This window comes from Helianthus annuus, chromosome 14 (assembly GCF_002127325.2).
Source record: "Helianthus annuus cultivar XRQ/B chromosome 14, HanXRQr2.0-SUNRISE, whole genome shotgun sequence".
In the NCBI taxonomy this organism is placed as follows: Eukaryota; Viridiplantae; Streptophyta; class Magnoliopsida; order Asterales; family Asteraceae; genus Helianthus; species Helianthus annuus.
In genome coordinates, this window is record NC_035446.2 from 26168603 (window position 1) to 26188031 (window position 19429).

At 32.5% G+C, this 19429-nt stretch overlaps 3 protein-coding genes across 3 annotated transcripts; 1 reads left to right on the forward strand and 2 right to left on the reverse strand.

Annotated features, from left to right (window-relative positions):
* Nucleotides 1–612: 612 nt before the first annotated feature.
* Nucleotides 613–4295, forward strand: LOC110906579. Its single transcript, XM_035982926.1, has 11 exons — nucleotides 613–850; nucleotides 1545–1786; nucleotides 1859–2146; nucleotides 2196–2342; nucleotides 2411–2671; nucleotides 2744–2815; nucleotides 2884–2988; nucleotides 3088–3524; nucleotides 3625–3798; nucleotides 3922–4090; nucleotides 4170–4295. Exons 2-11 carry the CDS (start codon nucleotides 1607–1609, stop codon nucleotides 4293–4295), a joined length of 1959 nt encoding a protein of 652 aa, XP_035838819.1. The 5' UTR covers nucleotides 613–850; nucleotides 1545–1606.
* Nucleotides 4296–7641: 3346 nt separating this feature from the next.
* On the reverse strand, nucleotides 7642–11320 carry LOC110906578. The gene is made up of 11 exons (XM_035982927.1): nucleotides 11083–11320; nucleotides 10151–10392; nucleotides 9791–10078; nucleotides 9595–9741; nucleotides 9266–9526; nucleotides 9122–9193; nucleotides 8949–9053; nucleotides 8413–8849; nucleotides 8139–8312; nucleotides 7847–8015; nucleotides 7642–7767 (listed from the first exon to the last, which is right to left on the reverse strand). Exons 2-11 carry the CDS (start codon nucleotides 10328–10330, stop codon nucleotides 7642–7644), a joined length of 1959 nt encoding a protein of 652 aa, XP_035838820.1. The 5' UTR covers nucleotides 10331–10392; nucleotides 11083–11320.
* Nucleotides 11321–13262: 1942 nt separating this feature from the next.
* Nucleotides 13263–16683, reverse strand: LOC110906577. Its single transcript, XM_022151688.1, has 4 exons — nucleotides 14379–16683; nucleotides 13748–14299; nucleotides 13382–13584; nucleotides 13263–13274 (listed from the first exon to the last, which is right to left on the reverse strand). Exons 1-4 carry the CDS (start codon nucleotides 16681–16683, stop codon nucleotides 13263–13265), a joined length of 3072 nt encoding a protein of 1023 aa, XP_022007380.1.
* Nucleotides 16684–19429: the final 2746 nt, after the last annotated feature.

Consider the following 19429-nt stretch of genomic DNA (forward strand, 5'->3'; position numbering starts at 1 on the left):
TTTAATAAATTATAATAATAATGTGGGTTTTGGGGTGGGACATTTTTTATCAAGCGGGAATTCGCCAATTCGGTTTCATCTAAAATTATTCCCCCCAAATTAACATTGCTCTTTTCACAACGATCGCCCCAAATTAACCGCTAGACCATCATCAATCGATAATCTCCAACCTCTCATCTGCAATCATCGTAAGTTATAATCGCTTCCTTGCTGGATGCGTATGATTCTGTTTAATTTCAATCTTATTGTTTGATTCCTTGCTTAATCTCTTAATGTTCTATCGGATGGTTATACTATTTGTTGCAGGGCAAAGTCCAAAACTTTTCTTTTTTACTCTACTGAGTGAAGGTGTGGATTTCTCAATTGAATTATTTAACTTTTAGTTGAGTTTTAATTCTTTTTAATTTAATTAGTTTTTTTTTTTGAAGTAAACCCTTCAGCATGCTACTAAAAACCAAATATCATCACAAAAGGTAGCAGCAAAATGATGATGATTGTTCTTCTATTTTTCATGATTTATATTTAAAGATGGTTAAAGTGTCATAATCAATTTGACCTCTACTTGTCTCTTTGTTACAAGCAACACATCACTTTCATATTATGTTTTTTTTAGAAACCAAGTTTAAAAATGTCGGAGAAGAAAAAGAGGGGAGTTTCTAAATGCAAAAAGAAGCTTTCAAATCCGGATCAATCTAAAGTTGATTTTAATGAGGAGGGTATAGCGATCGGTAAGAATGCAGGGAGCTTTATGTCTTGGATTGGTGTCGAATGTAAAAGAAAGATCCCGTACCATAAACGTGCTAGAAAAGTAAACCCTAAAATATACGAAGACATTTGGGAATACGCTAAGGTATTGTTTCTTCTTTTTTTCTTTTAGCTAGTGGGATTCCCCGCACTACGCGTCGGAACCCGGTCGGTATCGATTAGGTTCTTACGATACCGGCACTTGCTATAGTTTACTATAACAAAAAATGCTATATTTTTAATTATTTTCATCAAAATTAGACAAAAATAATAAATCGCAAGTTTTCTTTGCTCCATGTTAAGATTCCACTTTTCGTATTAATAAAGAACTCCATCTAATTTAGTCACATTTTTAATATAGAATAAAAAAGAGAGTAAAAGGAATAGATGTAAAAAATGCCATGGCTGATGTGATGGACCCCAACCTGATGTAAAGTGAAATTCAATCTCATAGGGCTAAACTTGTGTGGGCACATCATAAATTCTAAGTCATATAACAGCCCAAAATTTAAGTAACAACTCCAATTACACCCAATCCAAAGCATATACCCAAACAAAAAAAAATCCTCATTATAATCGGTGGCACTATAGCCACCAACATAGCTTTTTAATATATATATATATATATATATATATATATATATATATATATATATATATATATATATAAGAATTTGAAAAAAATATATATTTATTAATTTTTTGTTTATTAAACTGGAAATAGCTTTGGAATTTTTTGTTGTCGTCTTTAATTAATTGATTCTTCTTGCTAATGTTTGATTGTTAATTTTGTTCTGTAGCAAATTTGGGATATTTCTAACGACCTTGGGAAAAAAAAACTTTAAAAAAGGGGAAGAAGATAATGAGGCAATTTCGTTATGAACTTAGAAAAAAATATATCTATAAAGAAGAATCTTCCGATAAAGATAAAAATGAAAACCCCGTTAAAGAGAAAGGCGAAACTCCCTTTGAAGATTACGATTATCTAGACGGGGAACCATGGAAGTCTTTCGTTGCAAGTGTTGATACCGAAGAGTGGAAGGTAATTTGTGATTTATTTATTTATTTGTTATTATTACTATTATTATTAACACTTATTATAATGATTTTGAAGAAAATAAGTGAAAAAGCAAAGAAGAGCGCAAAAGAAAACATTAACCCCGCGTGTGTAGGGAGATGTGGTTTTGTTGGACTGGAGCCCCACATTGAAAGTAGATGGAATCAACTTGTTTCAAGCTATCCACATTTAGATGCTATTGAACATCCTAGCTCTATAAGGAATACAGTAAGTAAAGCACGTTTTAATCCGGTCACAAAGCTATATGAACTTAGAGAAAATCTTATATCAAATGGGGATTTGACAGGATTACTTGAATTATTGGTAAGTATTTATATAATTATTGTATACATTTATAGTAATCAAAATTTTAACCTTCACATCTTTTTAGCAGGATAAAAAAGAAAAACAGAAACAACTGAAGGATGATGGCTCTTATTCCACAAAGAAAAACAGGAGCGAGGCTATAGAGACAACGGCTGGGGAGATTCTTGCTAGTCCTGGCATGGGCCTTGTGGCCGGTAGTTCGTCAGAAATCTTGGTAATATATTATCAAAGTTTGTTTATTTATTTATTTTAGTTATTTATATTAAAAGATACCTTTTACAGTCTGTTCAAAAATGTGAACTTCTGCATCTTGACGACCAAGGTGCTCTTAAGGTTGTAGCAATTGGTCGTGTTCATCCTACTGAAGATAGGTTTGTACATGGATGCCCAATAATAGATGGTTTCGTCAAAGTTCAAATAGATAGAGTTGTAGAAGGTTGCGGGTCGACTCGTCTTTTGCCAGAGTCATGTATTTATGGTGAAATAGAAGTTTTGAAAGATGCGAAAGGAAGTTTTATTCAATGGCCCGTTAAATTAATAAAGGTATATGTTATATGAATAATATTTGTATATTGATATCATTATTGGTATACTAATATTCTTTACAACGTACAGATTTTGAACAAAGACTCTCCTCAAACTGTAGAACCGCGTCACCACTTTATAAGTACACCTTATAGGCCGCAGGTTGTGTTTAATATATATTATTATTTTTTAATTACTTGTATTAAAAACAATTTGCTTTGCCATTGTAGTTTGAGGCAACGCCTGCTGACCCACAACAAGCGATTTCAAATGAAAGAAACGAGTATCAAATATACTCGTATGCACTGCAAGATGATGAGACTTTTAATCAATTGGTAATCACATTATTTATATATATGCGTGTGTTTGTGTTTCTATTTATGTTTGTTTACTAATAACATTGTTATTGATTGATGTATTTCATTGATAAACAGTTTTCTGAGAACACAACGGTCGAGCATGTTTCTTTTCGTAAACCTATTGAGCCTGTTCATGCTTATCAACAGACTAAGCCCGTTATTGCTAATCAACCTACGAAGACCGTTCATGCTAATCAATCTACTGAGCCCATTCGTGATTGTCAGCATACTAAACCTATTGTTGCTTCTAAACCTTCAACAGAAAAAACAAAAGTATCAAAAGAAAAAACAAAAGTATTAAAACTTTTAGAAATGGCGAGGTCCAGGCCTCAAAACATATATGGATTAGCACAAAAACTGGCACTTCAATCTGAAAAAGCCTTGTTTACGGTTTTTACTTCGCCAACTGGGATGTATGAGGAACGTGTTCAAGAGACGGTTGAATTTGAGGCGGTTATACAGTTATGTGTCAACGGTTGGGCAGATGTTTGCTTTGTGCATTGGTTCACAATGTATGTTCCACTAATTTTTATTTAAATATTTATGCTAGTATTTTTACAATATAATCAAGGGTTACTAATCTTATTACATTTATTTCTACTTTTATGTCAGGTACTTATATGTAGCTGGGGAATGGGAGGATTTAAATAATACTGCATATTTTCATCCCCGTTATATTGAAGGTGAAGTTGTCTCAGATGATGGTGACTTTGTGATTGACCACATCAAAAAGGTCATCTCTTTTCATAAGGATAAACAATGGTTTATTGCACCATACATAGCCGGGTATTCAATTTGTTTCATATCAAGATCATTTATATTAATGCTTCAACTTTCTTTTAGTTATGTTAGAATATTGTTTTCGTTTTTATTTGTTAAGTATTTCTTAAATCAGACCATTTTATGCAGGAAACACTGGGTATTAATTATACTTCAACATCATCCGGTATATAAAACTTGGAAAGGTTACATATTTGATTCACGTAAAGGTAAAGATGATGATGATTTTTCATGTTACGAGATTATAACATTATTCGAACAGGCCATAAAACAAAATATGACGTGGGCTAAGGTTAAAGTAAGTTCTGATTCATTTTCTATAGTTTGTTTATTTTTAGATTTTAGTTAACTAATTGTAAGTTCAATTAACTATTTAGTGTCGTCTACAACCTAATGGATGGGAGTGCGGTTATTGTGTTATGTTGGCTATGTATGATTTTGTGATTTGTAACAGAGAACATATGGTAAGTATATTTTGTACATTCCGATTTATATACCTTTAACATCAATGTGTATTAAACTATGGCCTAACTTTTATCTATTTTTATGTTTTAGTTGGTAAATAAAACTACAATGGTCCGTCAAGGTGAAATTGATAAATTTATAGAGCGTACTTTAAAGGTGTTTATATCATCTTTTGGTGACGTTGAGGACGAGAATGATCAATGAAGGTAAGTGTATTAGTATGCGAATCTATTCATAATATTTTTTTTAAAGTTTTTCTAATTTTTATAAATATTTGATGTGTTTTGATCAGTGGAAACGGAATTCTAGTTAGCTGGTGTTACTTAGAGCTTGTGGTGGATGAAGGAAGTTGCACAAAATCAAAGGTTTTTTGAGTGTTTTTTGCATGGGTGTAAAACTGAATGATTCGATGTTTTTTTATGTTTTTTCTTTGTTAAGTTGAATGCTTCAGACTAATGGGTCAAGATGGATTCTTTAACTATTTATAAAACGGTTCATTGTTTAGTATATCCTTTTCATATATGTGTTTGTAAATCTCATGAATCAACATGAATTGGGTGAAATATATGGATGCACCACCTAACCAACCGGCTATTAGCCCCACCACAAACCGTCTTATTAGGCTTTAATATAATGCTTTATAAATATGGCGGTCAATACACCGAAACCGTCTTATTAACACACCACAAACCGTCTTATTAGGCTTTAATATGACGCTTTATATATATTAAATATGACGGTTAACAAACACAAACGTCATATTAGGCTTTAATATGGAACCTTAAAACATATCAAATATGACGGTCTATTGAAACGTCTTAAAAGGTTTTAATACCAAATATGACGGTAATGACCAAAAATGACAGTGTCTTTTAAGACGATTAATATACCGTCATATTTGACTGAAAAACTGACATATTAGATGTCTCTTTTTGTACTAGTGTGTCATGATGACATAATGATGATGTCATCATGATGTCATCAACATTCAACCAGATCGCTCTCGTGTCTTCGTCATTCGTGTGTCCTACTTCGGGTCGCACGGCCGAGGATTGTCCCTACGCATCAACACATGTATTTAGACTGAGGCAGATAAGTTCCAAATTTAATAATGTTACCTGATTAACAAAATAGTTCTTCCTTAATATTGCAACCTCTGACGCCTCTCTAGTCATGATCCATTCATATCATAATTAGTTTTGCAACTAAAGCATTTTAAGTTAGCATGTATTCACCCCAAAAATATATAAAACAAGGAGGAACGTCACAAGACTCACCCGTGGGTTATGGCCCACCTTATTATTTGTATACGTCCCATTAGGGTGCACTATTTTCATATAGTTATCAACATTAACAAGTCATTTATTTGAGTGTCTCCAATGGAACATTATGGTAGTAAGTGGTGTACTCTATAGTTAAAGAGTTGAAAGTTAAACAATACAAGATGCAGATTGTATTGTATTAACCCTATAAAATATATGAAATATTGTTAAAAAATATATTTGAGAGCATGGAAATAAATATAGAGTAGAATTTGGGGGTTCTTTTCAATTTGGTTTGGCTTATTTGAATCGGATCTTTCAAGCTTTATTCAACTTGGATTATAAATCCGATAAAATTCGAAAATGTGAATTCCGAATGGTACGTTTTGAGAAATCACATGTACCCATATTTATTTGTTTTTACTGAAATTTTAATTTGCATAGTATCAAACTCTTGATCAGTATATTTTAAATCCAAATTAATTTTTTTTTACTGGAAATCAGTTGGTGGAGTTCCCTATATTTTGGTCATTTATACCATTAGACCACCCGTAGTGGTTTAGAAAAATAATGCCCTCACCATGGGGCATTATCCGACACATGTCATCCCAGTCAGCATGGGGCGTTCTTGTAAAAGTGGCGTAGTGAGAATAATGCCTGATAATGCCCCTTTCAATCATTAAACAAAAAAAAAAAGCAAACTATTTTCTCATTGGTGGGTCAAACCCAGTCAAACCTTCCTTCTTCCAATTTAGGAGTTTTAATTATAATGCCCAAGCAATTTTTTTTTTCAAAAATAATGCCCCATAATGCCCTATATCAGGGCCGGCCCATAAGGCTTATCAATCTAGGCTAAGGCCTAGGGCCACCAAAAAATAAGGGCCTCCAATTTTGTTTCCTTTCATATATTAGACTTGTTTTTTGCCATTTAAACAACATTTCTAGGCCCAAGATTTTGGATTTACACTAGGAGTCTGTATTGTCCACGCACACCACATCAACCCTCGTTACTTGCGACGTCTTTTGAGTAATCAATGTGAAACTGATTGCGGATTGAGCGAAATTAGGGCCAATATTAGGAAAAATCATCGCTATGGTTATTCAATGTCTCAAATCTCAATCTCAATTCCTTTATACCAATTCAATAGGCCCTGACTTTGTAGTTCGCTTAGGGCCTCCAAAAACGTTGGAACGGCCCTGCCCTATATAATGGGGGACACTAGTACAAAAAGAGACATCTAATATGTCAGTTTTTCAGTCAAATATGACGGTATATTAATCGTCTTAAAAGACACTGTCATTTTTGGTCATTACCGTCATATTTGGTATTAAAACCTTTTAAGACGTTTCAATAGACCGTCATATTTGATATGTTTTAAGGTTCCATATTAAAGCCTAATATGACGTTTGTGTTTGTTAACCGTCATATTTAATATATATAAAGCGTCATATTAAAGCCTAATAAGACGGTTTGTGGTGTGTTAATAAGACGGTTTCGGTGTATTGACCGCCATATTTATAAAGCATTATATTAAAGCCTAATAAGACGGTTTGTGGTGGGGCTAATAGCCGGTTGGTTAGGTGGTGCATCCATATATTTCACCCAATTCATGTTGATTCATGAGATTTACAAACACATATATGAAAAGGATATACTAAACAATGAACCGTTTTATAAATAGTTAAAGAATCCATCTTGACCCATTAGTCTGAAGCATTCAACTTAACAAAGAAAAAACATAAAAAAACATCGAATCATTCAGTTTTACACCCATGCAAAAAACACTCAAAAAACCTTTGATTTTGTGCAACTTCCTTCATCCACCACAAGCTCTAAGTAACACCAGCTAACTAGAATTCCGTTTCCACTGATCAAAACACATCAAATATTTATAAAAATTAGAAAAACTTTAAAAAAAATATTATGAATAGATTCGCATACTAATACACTTACCTTCATTGATCATTCTCGTCCTCAACGTCACCAAAAGATGATATAAACACCTTTAAAGTACGCTCTATAAATTTATCAATTTCACCTTGACGGACCATTGTAGTTTTATTTACCAACTAAAACATAAAAATAGATAAAAGTTAGGCCATAGTTTAATACACATTGATGTTAAAGGTATATAAATCGGAATGTACAAAATATACTTACCATATGTTCTCTGTTACAAATCACAAAATCATACATAGCCAACATAACACAATAACCGCACTCCCATCCATTAGGTTGTAGACGACACTAAATAGTTAATTGAACTTACAATTAGTTAACTAAAATCTAAAAATAAACAAACTATAGAAAATGAATCAGAACTTACTTTAACCTTAGCCCACGTCATATTTTGTTTTATGGCCTGTTCGAATAATGTTATAATCTTGTAACATGAAAAATCATCATCATCTTTACCTTTACGTGAATCAAATATGTAACCTTTCCAAGTTTTATATACCGGATGATGTTGAAGTATAATTAATACCCAGTGTTTCCTGCATAAAATGGTCTGATTTAAGAAATACTTAACAAATAAAAACGAAAACAATATTCTAACATAACTAAAAGAAAGTTGAAGCATTAATATAAATGATCTTGATATGAAACAAATTGAATACCCGGCTATGTATGGTGCAATAAACCATTGTTTATCCTTATGAAAAGAGATGACCTTTTTGATGTGGTCAATCACAAAGTCACCATCATCTGAGACAACTTCACCTTCAATATAACGGGGATGAAAATATGCAGTATTATTTAAATCCTCCCGTTCCCCAGCTACATATAAGTACCTGACATAAAAGTAGAAATAAATGTAATAAGATTAGTAACCCTTGATTATATTGTAAAAATACTAGCATAAATATTTAAATAAAAATTAGTGGAACATACATTGTGAACCAATGCACAAAGCAAACATCTGCCCAACCGTTGACACATAACTGTATAACCGCCTCAAATTCAACCGTCTCTTGAACACGTTCCTCATACATCCCAGTTGGCGAAGTAAAAACCGTAAACAAGGCTTTTTCAGATTGAAGTGCCAGTTTTTGTGCTAATCCATATATGTTTTGAGGCCTGGACCTCGCCATTTCTAAAAGTTTTAATACTTTTGTTTTTTCTTTTGATACTTTTGTTTTTTCTGTTGAAGGTTTAGAAGCAACAATAGGTTTAGTATGCTGACAATCACGAATGGGCTCAGTAGATTGATTAGCATGAACGGTCTTCGTAGGTTGATTAGCAATAACGGGCTTAGTCTGTTGATAAGCATGAACAGGCTCAATAGGTTTACGAAAAGAAACATGCTCGACCGTTGTGTTCTCAGAAAACTGTTTATCAATGAAATACATCAATCAATAACAATGTTATTAGTAAACAAACATAAATAGAAACACAAACACACGCATATATATAAATAATGTGATTACCAATTGATTAAAAGTCTCATCATCTTGCAGTGCATACGAGTATATTTGATACTCGTTTCTTTCATTTGAAATCGCTTGTTGTGGGTCAGCAGGCGTTGCCTCAAACTACAATGGCAAAGCAAATTGTTTTTAATACAAGTAATTAAAAAATAATAATATATATTAAACACAACCTGCGGCCTATAAGGTGTACTTATAAAGTGGTGACGCGGTTCTACAGTTTGAGGAGAGTCTTTGTTCAAAATCTGTACGTTGTAAAGAATATTAGTATACCAATAATGATATCAATATACAAATATTATTCATATAACATATACCTTTATTAATTTAACGGGCCATTGAATAAAACTTCCTTTCGCATCTTTCAAAACTTCTATTTCACCATAAATACATGACTCTGGCAAAAGACGAGTCGACCCGCAACCTTCTACAACTCTATCTATTTGAACTTTGACGAAACCATCTATTATTGGGCATCCATGTACAAACCTATCTTCAGTAGGATGAACACGACCAATTGCTACAACCTTAAGAGCACCTTGGTCGTCAAGATGCAGAAGTTCACATTTTTGAACAGACTGTAAAAGGTATCTTTTAATATAAATAACTAAAATAAATAAATAAACAAACTTTGATAATATATTACCAAGATTTCTGACGAACTACCGGCCACAAGGCCCATGCCAGGACTAGCAAGAATCTCCCCAGCCGTTGTCTCTATAGCCTCGCTCCTGTTTTTCTTTGTGGAATAAGAGCCATCATCCTTCAGTTGTTTCTGTTTTTCTTTTTTATCCTGCTAAAAAGATGTGAAGGTTAAAATTTTGATTACTATAAATGTATACAATAATTATATAAATACTTACCAATAATTCAAGTAATCCTGTCAAATCCCCATTTGATATAAGATTTTCTCTAAGTTCATATAGCTTTGTGACCGGATTAAAACGTGCTTTACTTACTGTATTCCTTATAGAGCTAGGATGTTCAATAGCATCTAAATGTGGATAGCTTGAAACAAGTTGATTCCATCTACTTTCAATGTGGGGCTCCAGTCCAACAAAACCACATCTCCCTACACACGCGGGGTTAATGTTTTCTTTTGCGCTCTTCTTTGCTTTTTCACTTATTTTCTTCAAAATCATTATAATAAGTGTTAATAATAATAGTAATAATAACAAATAAATAAATAAATCACAAATTACCTTCCACTCTTCGGTATCAACACTTGCAACGAAAGACTTCCATGGTTCCCCGTCTAGATAATCGTAATCTTCAAAGGGAGTTTCGCCTTTCTCTTTAACGGGGTTTTCATTTTTATCTTTATCGGAAGATTCTTCTTTATAGATATATTTTTTTCTAAGTTCATAACGAAATTGCCTCATTATCTTCTTCCCCTTTTTTAAAGTTTTTTTTTCCCAAGGTCGTTAGAAATATCCCAAATTTGCTACAGAACAAAATTAACAATCAAACATTAGCAAGAAGAATCAATTAATTAAAGACGACAACAAAAAATTCCAAAGCTATTTCCAGTTTAATAAACAAAAAATTAATAAATATATATTTTTTTCAAATTCTTATATATATATATATATATATATATATATATATATATATATATATATATATATATTAAAAAGCTATGTTGGTGGCTATAGTGCCACCGATTATAATGAGGATTTTTTTTTGTTTGGGTATATGCTTTGGATTGGGTGTAATTGGAGTTGTTACTTAAATTTTGGGCTGTTATATGACTTAGAATTTATGATGTGCCCACACAAGTTTAGCCCTATGAGATTGAATTTCACTTTACATCAGGTTGGGGTCCATCACATCAGCCATGGCATTTTTTACATCTATTCCTTTTACTCTCTTTTTTATTCTATATTAAAAATGTGACTAAATTAGATGGAGTTCTTTATTAATACGAAAAGTGGAATCTTAACATGGAGCAAAGAAAACTTGCGATTTATTATTTTTGTCTAATTTTGATGAAAATAATTAAAAATATAGCATTTTTTGTTATAGTAAACTATAGCAAGTGCCGGTATCGTAAGAACCTAATCGATACCGACCGGGTTCCGACGCGTAGTGCGGGGAATCCCACTAGCTAAAAGAAAAAAAGAAGAAACAATACCTTAGCGTATTCCCAAATGTCTTCGTATATTTTAGGGTTTACTTTTCTAGCACGTTTATGGTACGGGATCTTTCTTTTACATTCGACACCAATCCAAGACATAAAGCTCCCTGCATTCTTACCGATCGCTATACCCTCCTCATTAAAATCAACTTTAGATTGATCCGGATTTGAAAGCTTCTTTTTGCATTTAGAAACTCCCCTCTTTTTCTTCTCCGACATTTTTAAACTTGGTTTCTAAAAAAAACATAATATGAAAGTGATGTGTTGCTTGTAACAAAGAGACAAGTAGAGGTCAAATTGATTATGACACTTTAACCATCTTTAAATATAAATCATGAAAAATAGAAGAACAATCATCATCATTTTGCTGCTACCTTTTGTGATGATATTTGGTTTTTAGTAGCATGCTGAAGGGTTTACTTCAAAAAAAAAAACTAATTAAATTAAAAAGAATTAAAACTCAACTAAAAGTTAAATAATTCAATTGAGAAATCCACACCTTCACTCAGTAGAGTAAAAAAGAAAAGTTTTGGACTTTGCCCTGCAACAAATAGTATAACCATCCGATAGAACATTAAGAGATTAAGCAAGGAATCAAACAATAAGATTGAAATTAAACAGAATCATACGCATCCAGCAAGGAAGCGATTATAACTTACGATGATTGCAGATGAGAGGTTGGAGATTATCGATTGATGATGGTCTAGCGGTTAATTTGGGGCGATCGTTGTGAAAAGAGCAATGTTAATTTGGGGGGAATAATTTTAGATGAAACCGAATTGGCGAATTCCCGCTTGATAAAAAATGTCCCACCCCAAAACCCACATTATTATTATAATTTATTAAAAAAGCCTAACAATAACTTGTTTCATTATTGCTTTGGAAGTGGAACTGCTCGTTTAAAAAAAAAAAACTTATAAAAACACCCAAATTACTATATTATATTATCTATATTTACGACAATTTCAAAACATGGGACGTCATTGGTTTTCATACGTGTAGTATATCAGTTGATAAAGACAATTAATCGATGCACAATTTCTGTTTTATGGTTCGGTAGTTTTCAATTAATAATTAATAAGATATTGGTGAGGAGTGACTGCCAGCTATCAATTGCCAAGTTGAATTACTATAGGATTTATACATATTTTACTAGGTTAGTTTCCCGTGTGTTACACGGGTTGAACAATCTAAACTATATAATAAATATTTCTTGTAAATGTAAACCAAAGATGGAGACGTTTATATACCAAATTGATATAAATGAGTTAATATATTTGAGTGTGTTCCCTTTTCGTCAAATGAAATTTAAAATTTATGGTTAGATAATTTATTAAAGAGTAAACTGCCATTTTAGTCCTTGAGTTTTTGTCCAAATTGCCATTTTGGTCCAAATAGTTTTTTTTTCCCTCTGGGTCCCTGACTTTTCCTTTTACTTGCCATTTTGATCACATTGTCTAACTTAGTCTAAAAACCAGGTTATAATTAGAGGTATTTTTGGCATTAAATTATTATGAAGTTTATAAATTATGTTGTAAACTACCCCTGGTTATCACTACACAATAGTTATGCCAAAAATACCCCTGGTTATAACCATATTTTTAGCCTGAGTTAGTCAATGTGATCAAAATGGCAAGAAAATGGAAAAGTCAGGGATCCAGAGGAGAAAAAAAAAACTATTTGGACTAAAATGACAATTTGGACCAAACCTCAGGGACTAAAATGGCAATTTACTCTTTATTAAAAAAATATGTTTCGTTAATAAAAAATTATGAATTTTTTTCTAGAAGAGATTAAATTAAAATTAAACTAAATAATAATTATCTATAAGAGATTAAACTAAATAATATTTAATATGAGAGTTATCTATAATTAATTAAAAGAGATTAATTAAACTAAATAATAATTATCCATGAGATATGGCCTAATATGATGACAAGCGTCCAAAAATTGGTTTCTTTTATTATATAGTATAGATTTGAGGTAACTTTATGAAGAATACTAATCTATTTATTTAAGTAAATGCATAAGTACGGAAATTTAAGTAAATGTCGAAGTACGATAATAATATTATAAGTTCATAAATTCATAAAAGAAAAACATAGTTGTAAACTAAAAACATGGAATATAACTGGTTTACAAACATCTCTTCTTTGTGCTCAGATCGTAAGTGTTCATCATTGTTTATCCTGTAAAAAAAAGTTTTTGTTATAACTTTAGTTTAGTTTAATTATTTATATAGATATAATGTGTGTGTGTGTGTGTGTGTATATATATATATATATATATATCAAACCTTTGACTTCTTGGTTTGCGTTGGTTTTTCTATAGATATCCCGTCGTCGTGGTCAGATCGTCGTAAGTATGAGGTGCCAATGGTGATATAGTCGTTACCCTGTTGAATACCGACAGAAAATGGTGGTAATTCGTCAAACTGGTTGTATTCTTCCTCGTCGTCAACATCATCAACACCAAGAATACGTCGCTTACCTTGCAATACTATATGGTATCTTGGATTGCATGGGTCTTTGACAAAAAAATACTTGTCTGGCTTGAGTTGCGAGAATGAATGGTTCTGATTTATACCCATCCGTTGTAAGGTCGACAAGTGTAAAACCATGTTCGTCAACTTTAACACCTGTGCGATTATTGACCCACTTACATCTAAACAAAGGTATTGTGAATGAATCATATGATAACTCCCAAATTTCTTGTATGACACCGTAATATGATTCTTTGGCGATTATCATTTTGTCACCCTTTGTACTTGAGGCTATTTGTGTGACTCCGCTATTTTGCGTTGCAGTTTTATCATCTTGTTTTTTAGTGTAAAATGTATAACCGTTAATATCATACCCTTGGTAAGATATTACTCTAAAATCTGGCCCCATCCCCAATTTCTCAACAGTTTTATCAACATTTGGTTCACCATAAGTTTCCTCCACCTTTTTCTTCAACCAATCACAAAACCCCTCGTTATGTTGTTTGGTATACCAATTATCTGACTTGTGCAAGTGTGTCGACCGTAGTATACGCTTATGTTCATTGACATACGGAGCAATACATGTCATGTGTTGTAAAACTGTAAAATGAGCAATTTTTATCTCATCAGGTGGTGGGGTGATTAATCTCTTACCAACTCCTCCAACGCCTGCAAGTCGACCTGAATGACGTGATTTAGGAACACCAATACTTTTAACGCCTTCCAAATACCCTGTAAATAAATCAAGTATTACAATGTCATTTGTGATTAACAAAACTCAATTATTTTATAAATGTTGTGATATCAATACCTGTGCAGAACTCAGTCGCCTCTTCAGATGTATACCCTTGAACAATGCTACCTTCTGGTCGATTAGTGTTTCTCACATAACCTTTTAACACACCCATGTATCTTTCAAAGGGATACATGTATCGTAGGAATACAGGACCACAAGACTTTATCTCTTTTACGATATGAGATACTAGATGAACCATTATATCAAAAAAGGACGGTGGAAAGTACATCTCTAGTTCACAAAGGGTAATATAAATATCCTTCTCCCAACTATCCAACACTTCGGGATCAATAACCTTTGAATGAATCATGTTAAAAAACAAACAAAGTTTTGTGATTGTATGTCGGACTTCCTTAGGTAACAACCCGCGAATTGCAATAGGAATCATATGTGTCATCAAAACATGGCAATCATGAGACTTCATACCGAGCAATTTACATTCTTTCATCGACACCAGCCTTTTAATATTTGCTGAATAACTAGATGGAACTTTAATATCGTGTAAACATTGACAAAACTTCCTTTTTTCTTCACGTGACATGGTATAACATGCCGGTGGGAGATAAATACTCTTAGCTCTCTCAACAGGGGCAAGGTCTTTACGTATTCCCATTTCTTCCATGTCTTTACGAACATTAATCCCATCTTTAGTTTTTCCAGGAATGTTTAACAATAGGCCCAACAAACTATCGCACACATTTTTCTCAATATGCATAACATCTAGGTAATGTCGAACTTCCAAACTTTTCCAGTAAGGCAAATCCCAAAAAATTGACCTCTTTTTCCAATTGTCTCTGGTCTCGGTACTAGATCTTTTTCCTAGAACGGTATTCATATTTTCTACTCGTGAAAATGCATCAAAACCTTTCCTAGCCCTTCCGAGCTCCTCATTTCCGTCAAACTCTTCTGTGAGTCTTCGATAATAATGATCTCGTGGAAGAAATCGTCGATGTCCCATATACACAGTTTTTTTGCAATGTTTTAATCTTATAGAGCTTGTTTCGTTTTCACACACAGGATAAGCTAGTTTACCTTTTGTACTATATCCTGACAGATTGGCGTATGCTGGGAAATCACTTATAGTGCAAAAAATCATGGCGCGTAACTTAAAGTTCGTCTTTTCATAAGCATCGTACATGTCTACACCTGGGCTCCATAGGGTTTTAAGGTCATCAATCAAAGGAGACAAATAAACATCAATGTCATTACCAGGTTGTTTTGGACCCTGAATTAACAATGACATCATTATGTATTTTCTTTTCATGCATAGACATGGAGGAAGGTTGTAGATGCATAAAAGAACCGGCCAAGTACTATGACGACTACTCATGTTTCCGAAAGGATTGATACCATCTGAACTAAGGCCAAATCGTATATTTCTAACCTCGTTTCCAAAATCGGGATAATCGTAATCAAAGTTTCTCCACTGAGGTGAATCCGCCACATGTCTTAACTTTCCATCATCCTTACGCTCTTCGGAATGCCAACGCAACAACTTTGAACCTTTAGGATTAGCAAATAAACGCTTTAATCTTGGTATAATTGGGAAATACCATAATAATTTAGCTGGAGGCCCATTTTTCATCACATCGTCGTCATAATCATTAGTTTCATTTTTACGTTTGTACCTTGATTCACCGCATGTAATACACGTATGAGCTTTCTCGTACTGATTTCTATACAACATACAATCATTGGGACATGCATGTATTCTTTCCACCTCTAATTCCATTGGACACATTAATTTCTTAGCTTGGTACACAGATATGGGTAGCTCGTTGTCTGTGGGTAGCATATCGTGCAATAACTCCAGTAGACATGTAAAACTCTTATCGCTCCAACTGTAGTTTGTCTTTAAGTTAAAGAGTTTTAACACAGCGCTAAGCTTAGAAAATTTTGTACAACCAACATATAACGGTTTCTCTTCGTCAGCAAATAATTGTTGTAGTTTTTCTAGATCACTGTCATCAGCATTGGCTTCCAAATCATCGCGCATGTCATTTAAATTATCGTTGACCTCGTTTATATTATCATAGCCCTCGTTTAAATTATCAATGTCATCTCTAATATGCGGAGCGTTGTTCTCATCATTATAATTAGAGCCTAAATTTATTGAGGTTGTGCTCCGATTAGCAAGTGACTCCCCGTGTTTTGACCAACAAGTATAATTAAACATAAATCCATTTCTCAACAAATGATACTCGATATCTCGTATATCCTTGAAGTCGGTAAAATTTTTACATTCCATACAAGGACACGGAACAAGTTCGTTTCCTTTTTTCACACGATCCTCTTGAGCAATCTTAAGAAAAAGTTTCATGTTGGTCACAAATCTTGGGTCAGTACGTCTAATTTCATACATCCAATAGTTACGATCCATCTGAAGTGCATAACCAAACAAAAAAAAAATAGATTTGAATTGAAATATTAAGTATGATGTGGGTGAATCAACGAAGATTAATATAAAGTGGTGAATCCAACTAGGGGTGTTCACGGTCCGGTTTTATCGTTTTTTAGGTCAAACTGTGAACCAAACCGTTAGTAACGGTTTTTTATTGTTGAAAACCAAAACCGAACCGTTAGGAATTAAAATCAAACCAAACCAAACCATTACTAACGGTTTGGTTCCGGTTCGGTTTCACGGTTTAGACTTCGATAATAAATTAAACTTAGTTAAAATAGTAACTAACGATCTAAGTATACCTTTAATCGCTCCTAATCTAACTAACGATCTAAGTAGATCTTTATTTTATCTAATATTACAAGGTGCAGACTTTTTAATTGATTTAGAAATAATTATCGTTATATGAGATCGATAGTTAATAGAAAAAAGGAACTTCTTTTCGTTTAAAATTTTTAAATAGCTGTCATCTTAACCTCTTATCTCCTATAGGGCCAGTTCCAAGAACAAAGTGGCATTTACACACACAAAGTATCCAAATTAATGCATTGGAGCTTACACTCGTAATATAAATAACTTAATGTATCTATTGCTAAATATTTAATAAATAAAAATTAATCAAATTTTACGGTCCGGCCCGGTTTTATACGATCGGTTTTTGGTATAAACCGCAAACCAAACCGTTAGCTACAGCTTAAAATACCTGAAACCGACCGACCGAAAGTGAAAGAAATAAACCGACCGTGAAACCAAATCGATGACCGGCTTAGATGGTTTCACGGTTTCAAACCAAACCGTGAGCACCCCTAAATCCAACCCACTTTTTGATTGTTATATCTCATTAAATTAGTGATTTCATTAAATAATAAATTAAAAACTTAGTTAAAAGAAGTGTTACCTTGAAGTGTGAAGATCCACAATGAAGGAAACTAGGAATAAACAACTTGAGTAGGTGTGGTTTTAATGAAAAATGAACTTTAACTTGAATTGAACTTTAGAATTTGTAATAAGTTCTTCTATTCTTCTATTCTTATAGAATAAATAATGATAGATATTTTTTGTTTAAATTTTAAAAGTATTATCTTTGTTTTTGTTTAATGATAAAAGGATTAGTATGATTTTTTATTTAAAGTTAAAAGGATTTTTTTCTGATATTAAAATAACAATAATAGACGGTTATCGGCAGATAATTGTGGCTCATTGCCATTGAGAATAATAATTAGGATTGCTTATTAATTATAATATTGACATTGAGAATAATAATTAAACTGTATGTGTAGAGATGAGTCATAAATTGAGTGCAAGGATTGTCTACACTTTTTTTTCTCAATCAATATTTGCACCAAGACTTAGGGGAATTAGTATTGTTTATATATAAAACTAGGTTAGAACCCCGTGTATTACACGGGTTTATTAAATGTAATTTTATATATTAAATAATAAAAAAAGATATATTTTTAAAATTGTGTGGGCTGAATAAATATAATTTTATACACAAAATAATAAAAAAAATTATATGTATAAAACCATTTATTACACGAGTTTAATAAATATAATTTTGTATTATAAATAATGTAAAAGTTATATATGTTTAAATCACACATTAATTTCTTTTTATTATATGATATAGATAGATATAGTTACGCCAATGAAGTAGTGGTGTAGTGGTTGGGGAAAGAATTGGTGTTCCTTGTGACCCAGGTTCGATTCTCACTCTCCTCATTATTTTCTACGGCATCCAGGTGAAGAGCGAATACGGGTGGCACCGGTTCGACTTGGATGGGAGGCGAGGTTTTACCGATTATTCCACTATCGTGCATTCGGGCGGGTGGAGGTCGGGTTTCCGCACATCTAGGAAGAGCCAAGGGGATGGCGGTGGTCGAGTAGTCGACCTTGGCCACAGCACCCGATATCACGGTGATTGACACGTCGTTCCATGCCGTTCAAAAAAAAATAGATAGATATTACACATTAAGTTAAGTGAATTATATAAACGAAAAATAATAGGTTACCATATAATGGATAGAGAATACATCATTTTTATATAGATTAATAATTTGAATAAATATAATAATTGTATTGTTATATTTATTAAATAAAATTAACTTTTACGACTTTATATTTTTTTTAATGAAGGAAAGAATCATTTCAAGATCAAATAAAGGGGAGTGCATAGACGATATATTAGCTTTATATTAATTATTATTATTATTATTATTAGTAATATTAATAATTTTAATCAATTAAATGAGAGAATGACAAGTGTCCTAAAAATGGTTTCTTTTATTATATAGTATAGATTTTAATAATAAAATGACAAATATATGACGGTTCCATATAATAAAATAAGACTAATATGAGGGTTTAATATATTAGATCTAATATGACGGTTTAATGGAGATTTCATAATCTAAATCTTAAATATGACGGTTTCATTTATCAAAATAAGACGGTCCAATAAAATTTGTTTTATTCCAAATCTCAAATATGTCACTTTCCATAAAATCTTCTTAAAAGCCTTTTCTAAACCGTCTTATTTGCTCCTTTTTGTACTAGTGGGAGTGGGCGTTTTTTTTGAAAATAATGCCCCCATAATGCCACACTACACATGGTCTTAGGACCGTTCTAGCTTATACAGCCAGAGATCCTGATATAATATAATAAA

Bases quoted from the DNA above. Each gene is read 5' to 3' on its own strand.
- LOC110906579 (XM_035982926.1), top strand. From the start codon at position 1,607: ATGAGGCAATTTCGTTATGAACTTAGAAAAAAATATATCTATAAAGAA. The intron at 2,343-2,410 runs GTAATATATTAT...TACCTTTTACAG, and splicing joins GTAGTTCGTCAGAAATCTTG to TCTGTTCAAAAATGTGAACT. The intron at 2,989-3,087 runs GTAATCACATTA...ATTGATAAACAG, and splicing joins ATGAGACTTTTAATCAATTG to TTTTCTGAGAACACAACGGT.
- LOC110906578 (XM_035982927.1), bottom strand. From the start codon at position 10,330: ATGAGGCAATTTCGTTATGAACTTAGAAAAAAATATATCTATAAAGAA. The intron at 8,850-8,948 runs GTAATCACATTA...ATTGATAAACAG, and splicing joins ATGAGACTTTTAATCAATTG to TTTTCTGAGAACACAACGGT. The intron at 7,768-7,846 runs GTAAGTTCTGAT...TTAACTATTTAG, and splicing joins TGACGTGGGCTAAGGTTAAA to TGTCGTCTACAACCTAATGG.
- LOC110906577 (XM_022151688.1), bottom strand. From the start codon at position 16,683: ATGAAACTTTTTCTTAAGATTGCTCAAGAGGATCGTGTGAAAAAAGGA. The intron at 14,300-14,378 runs GTATTGATATCA...ATTTATTTACAG, and splicing joins GGCGACTGAGTTCTGCACAG to GGTATTTGGAAGGCGTTAAA. The intron at 13,585-13,747 runs GTAAGTGGGTCA...GATACCATATAG, and splicing joins CACAATACCTTTGTTTAGAT to TATTGCAAGGTAAGCGACGT.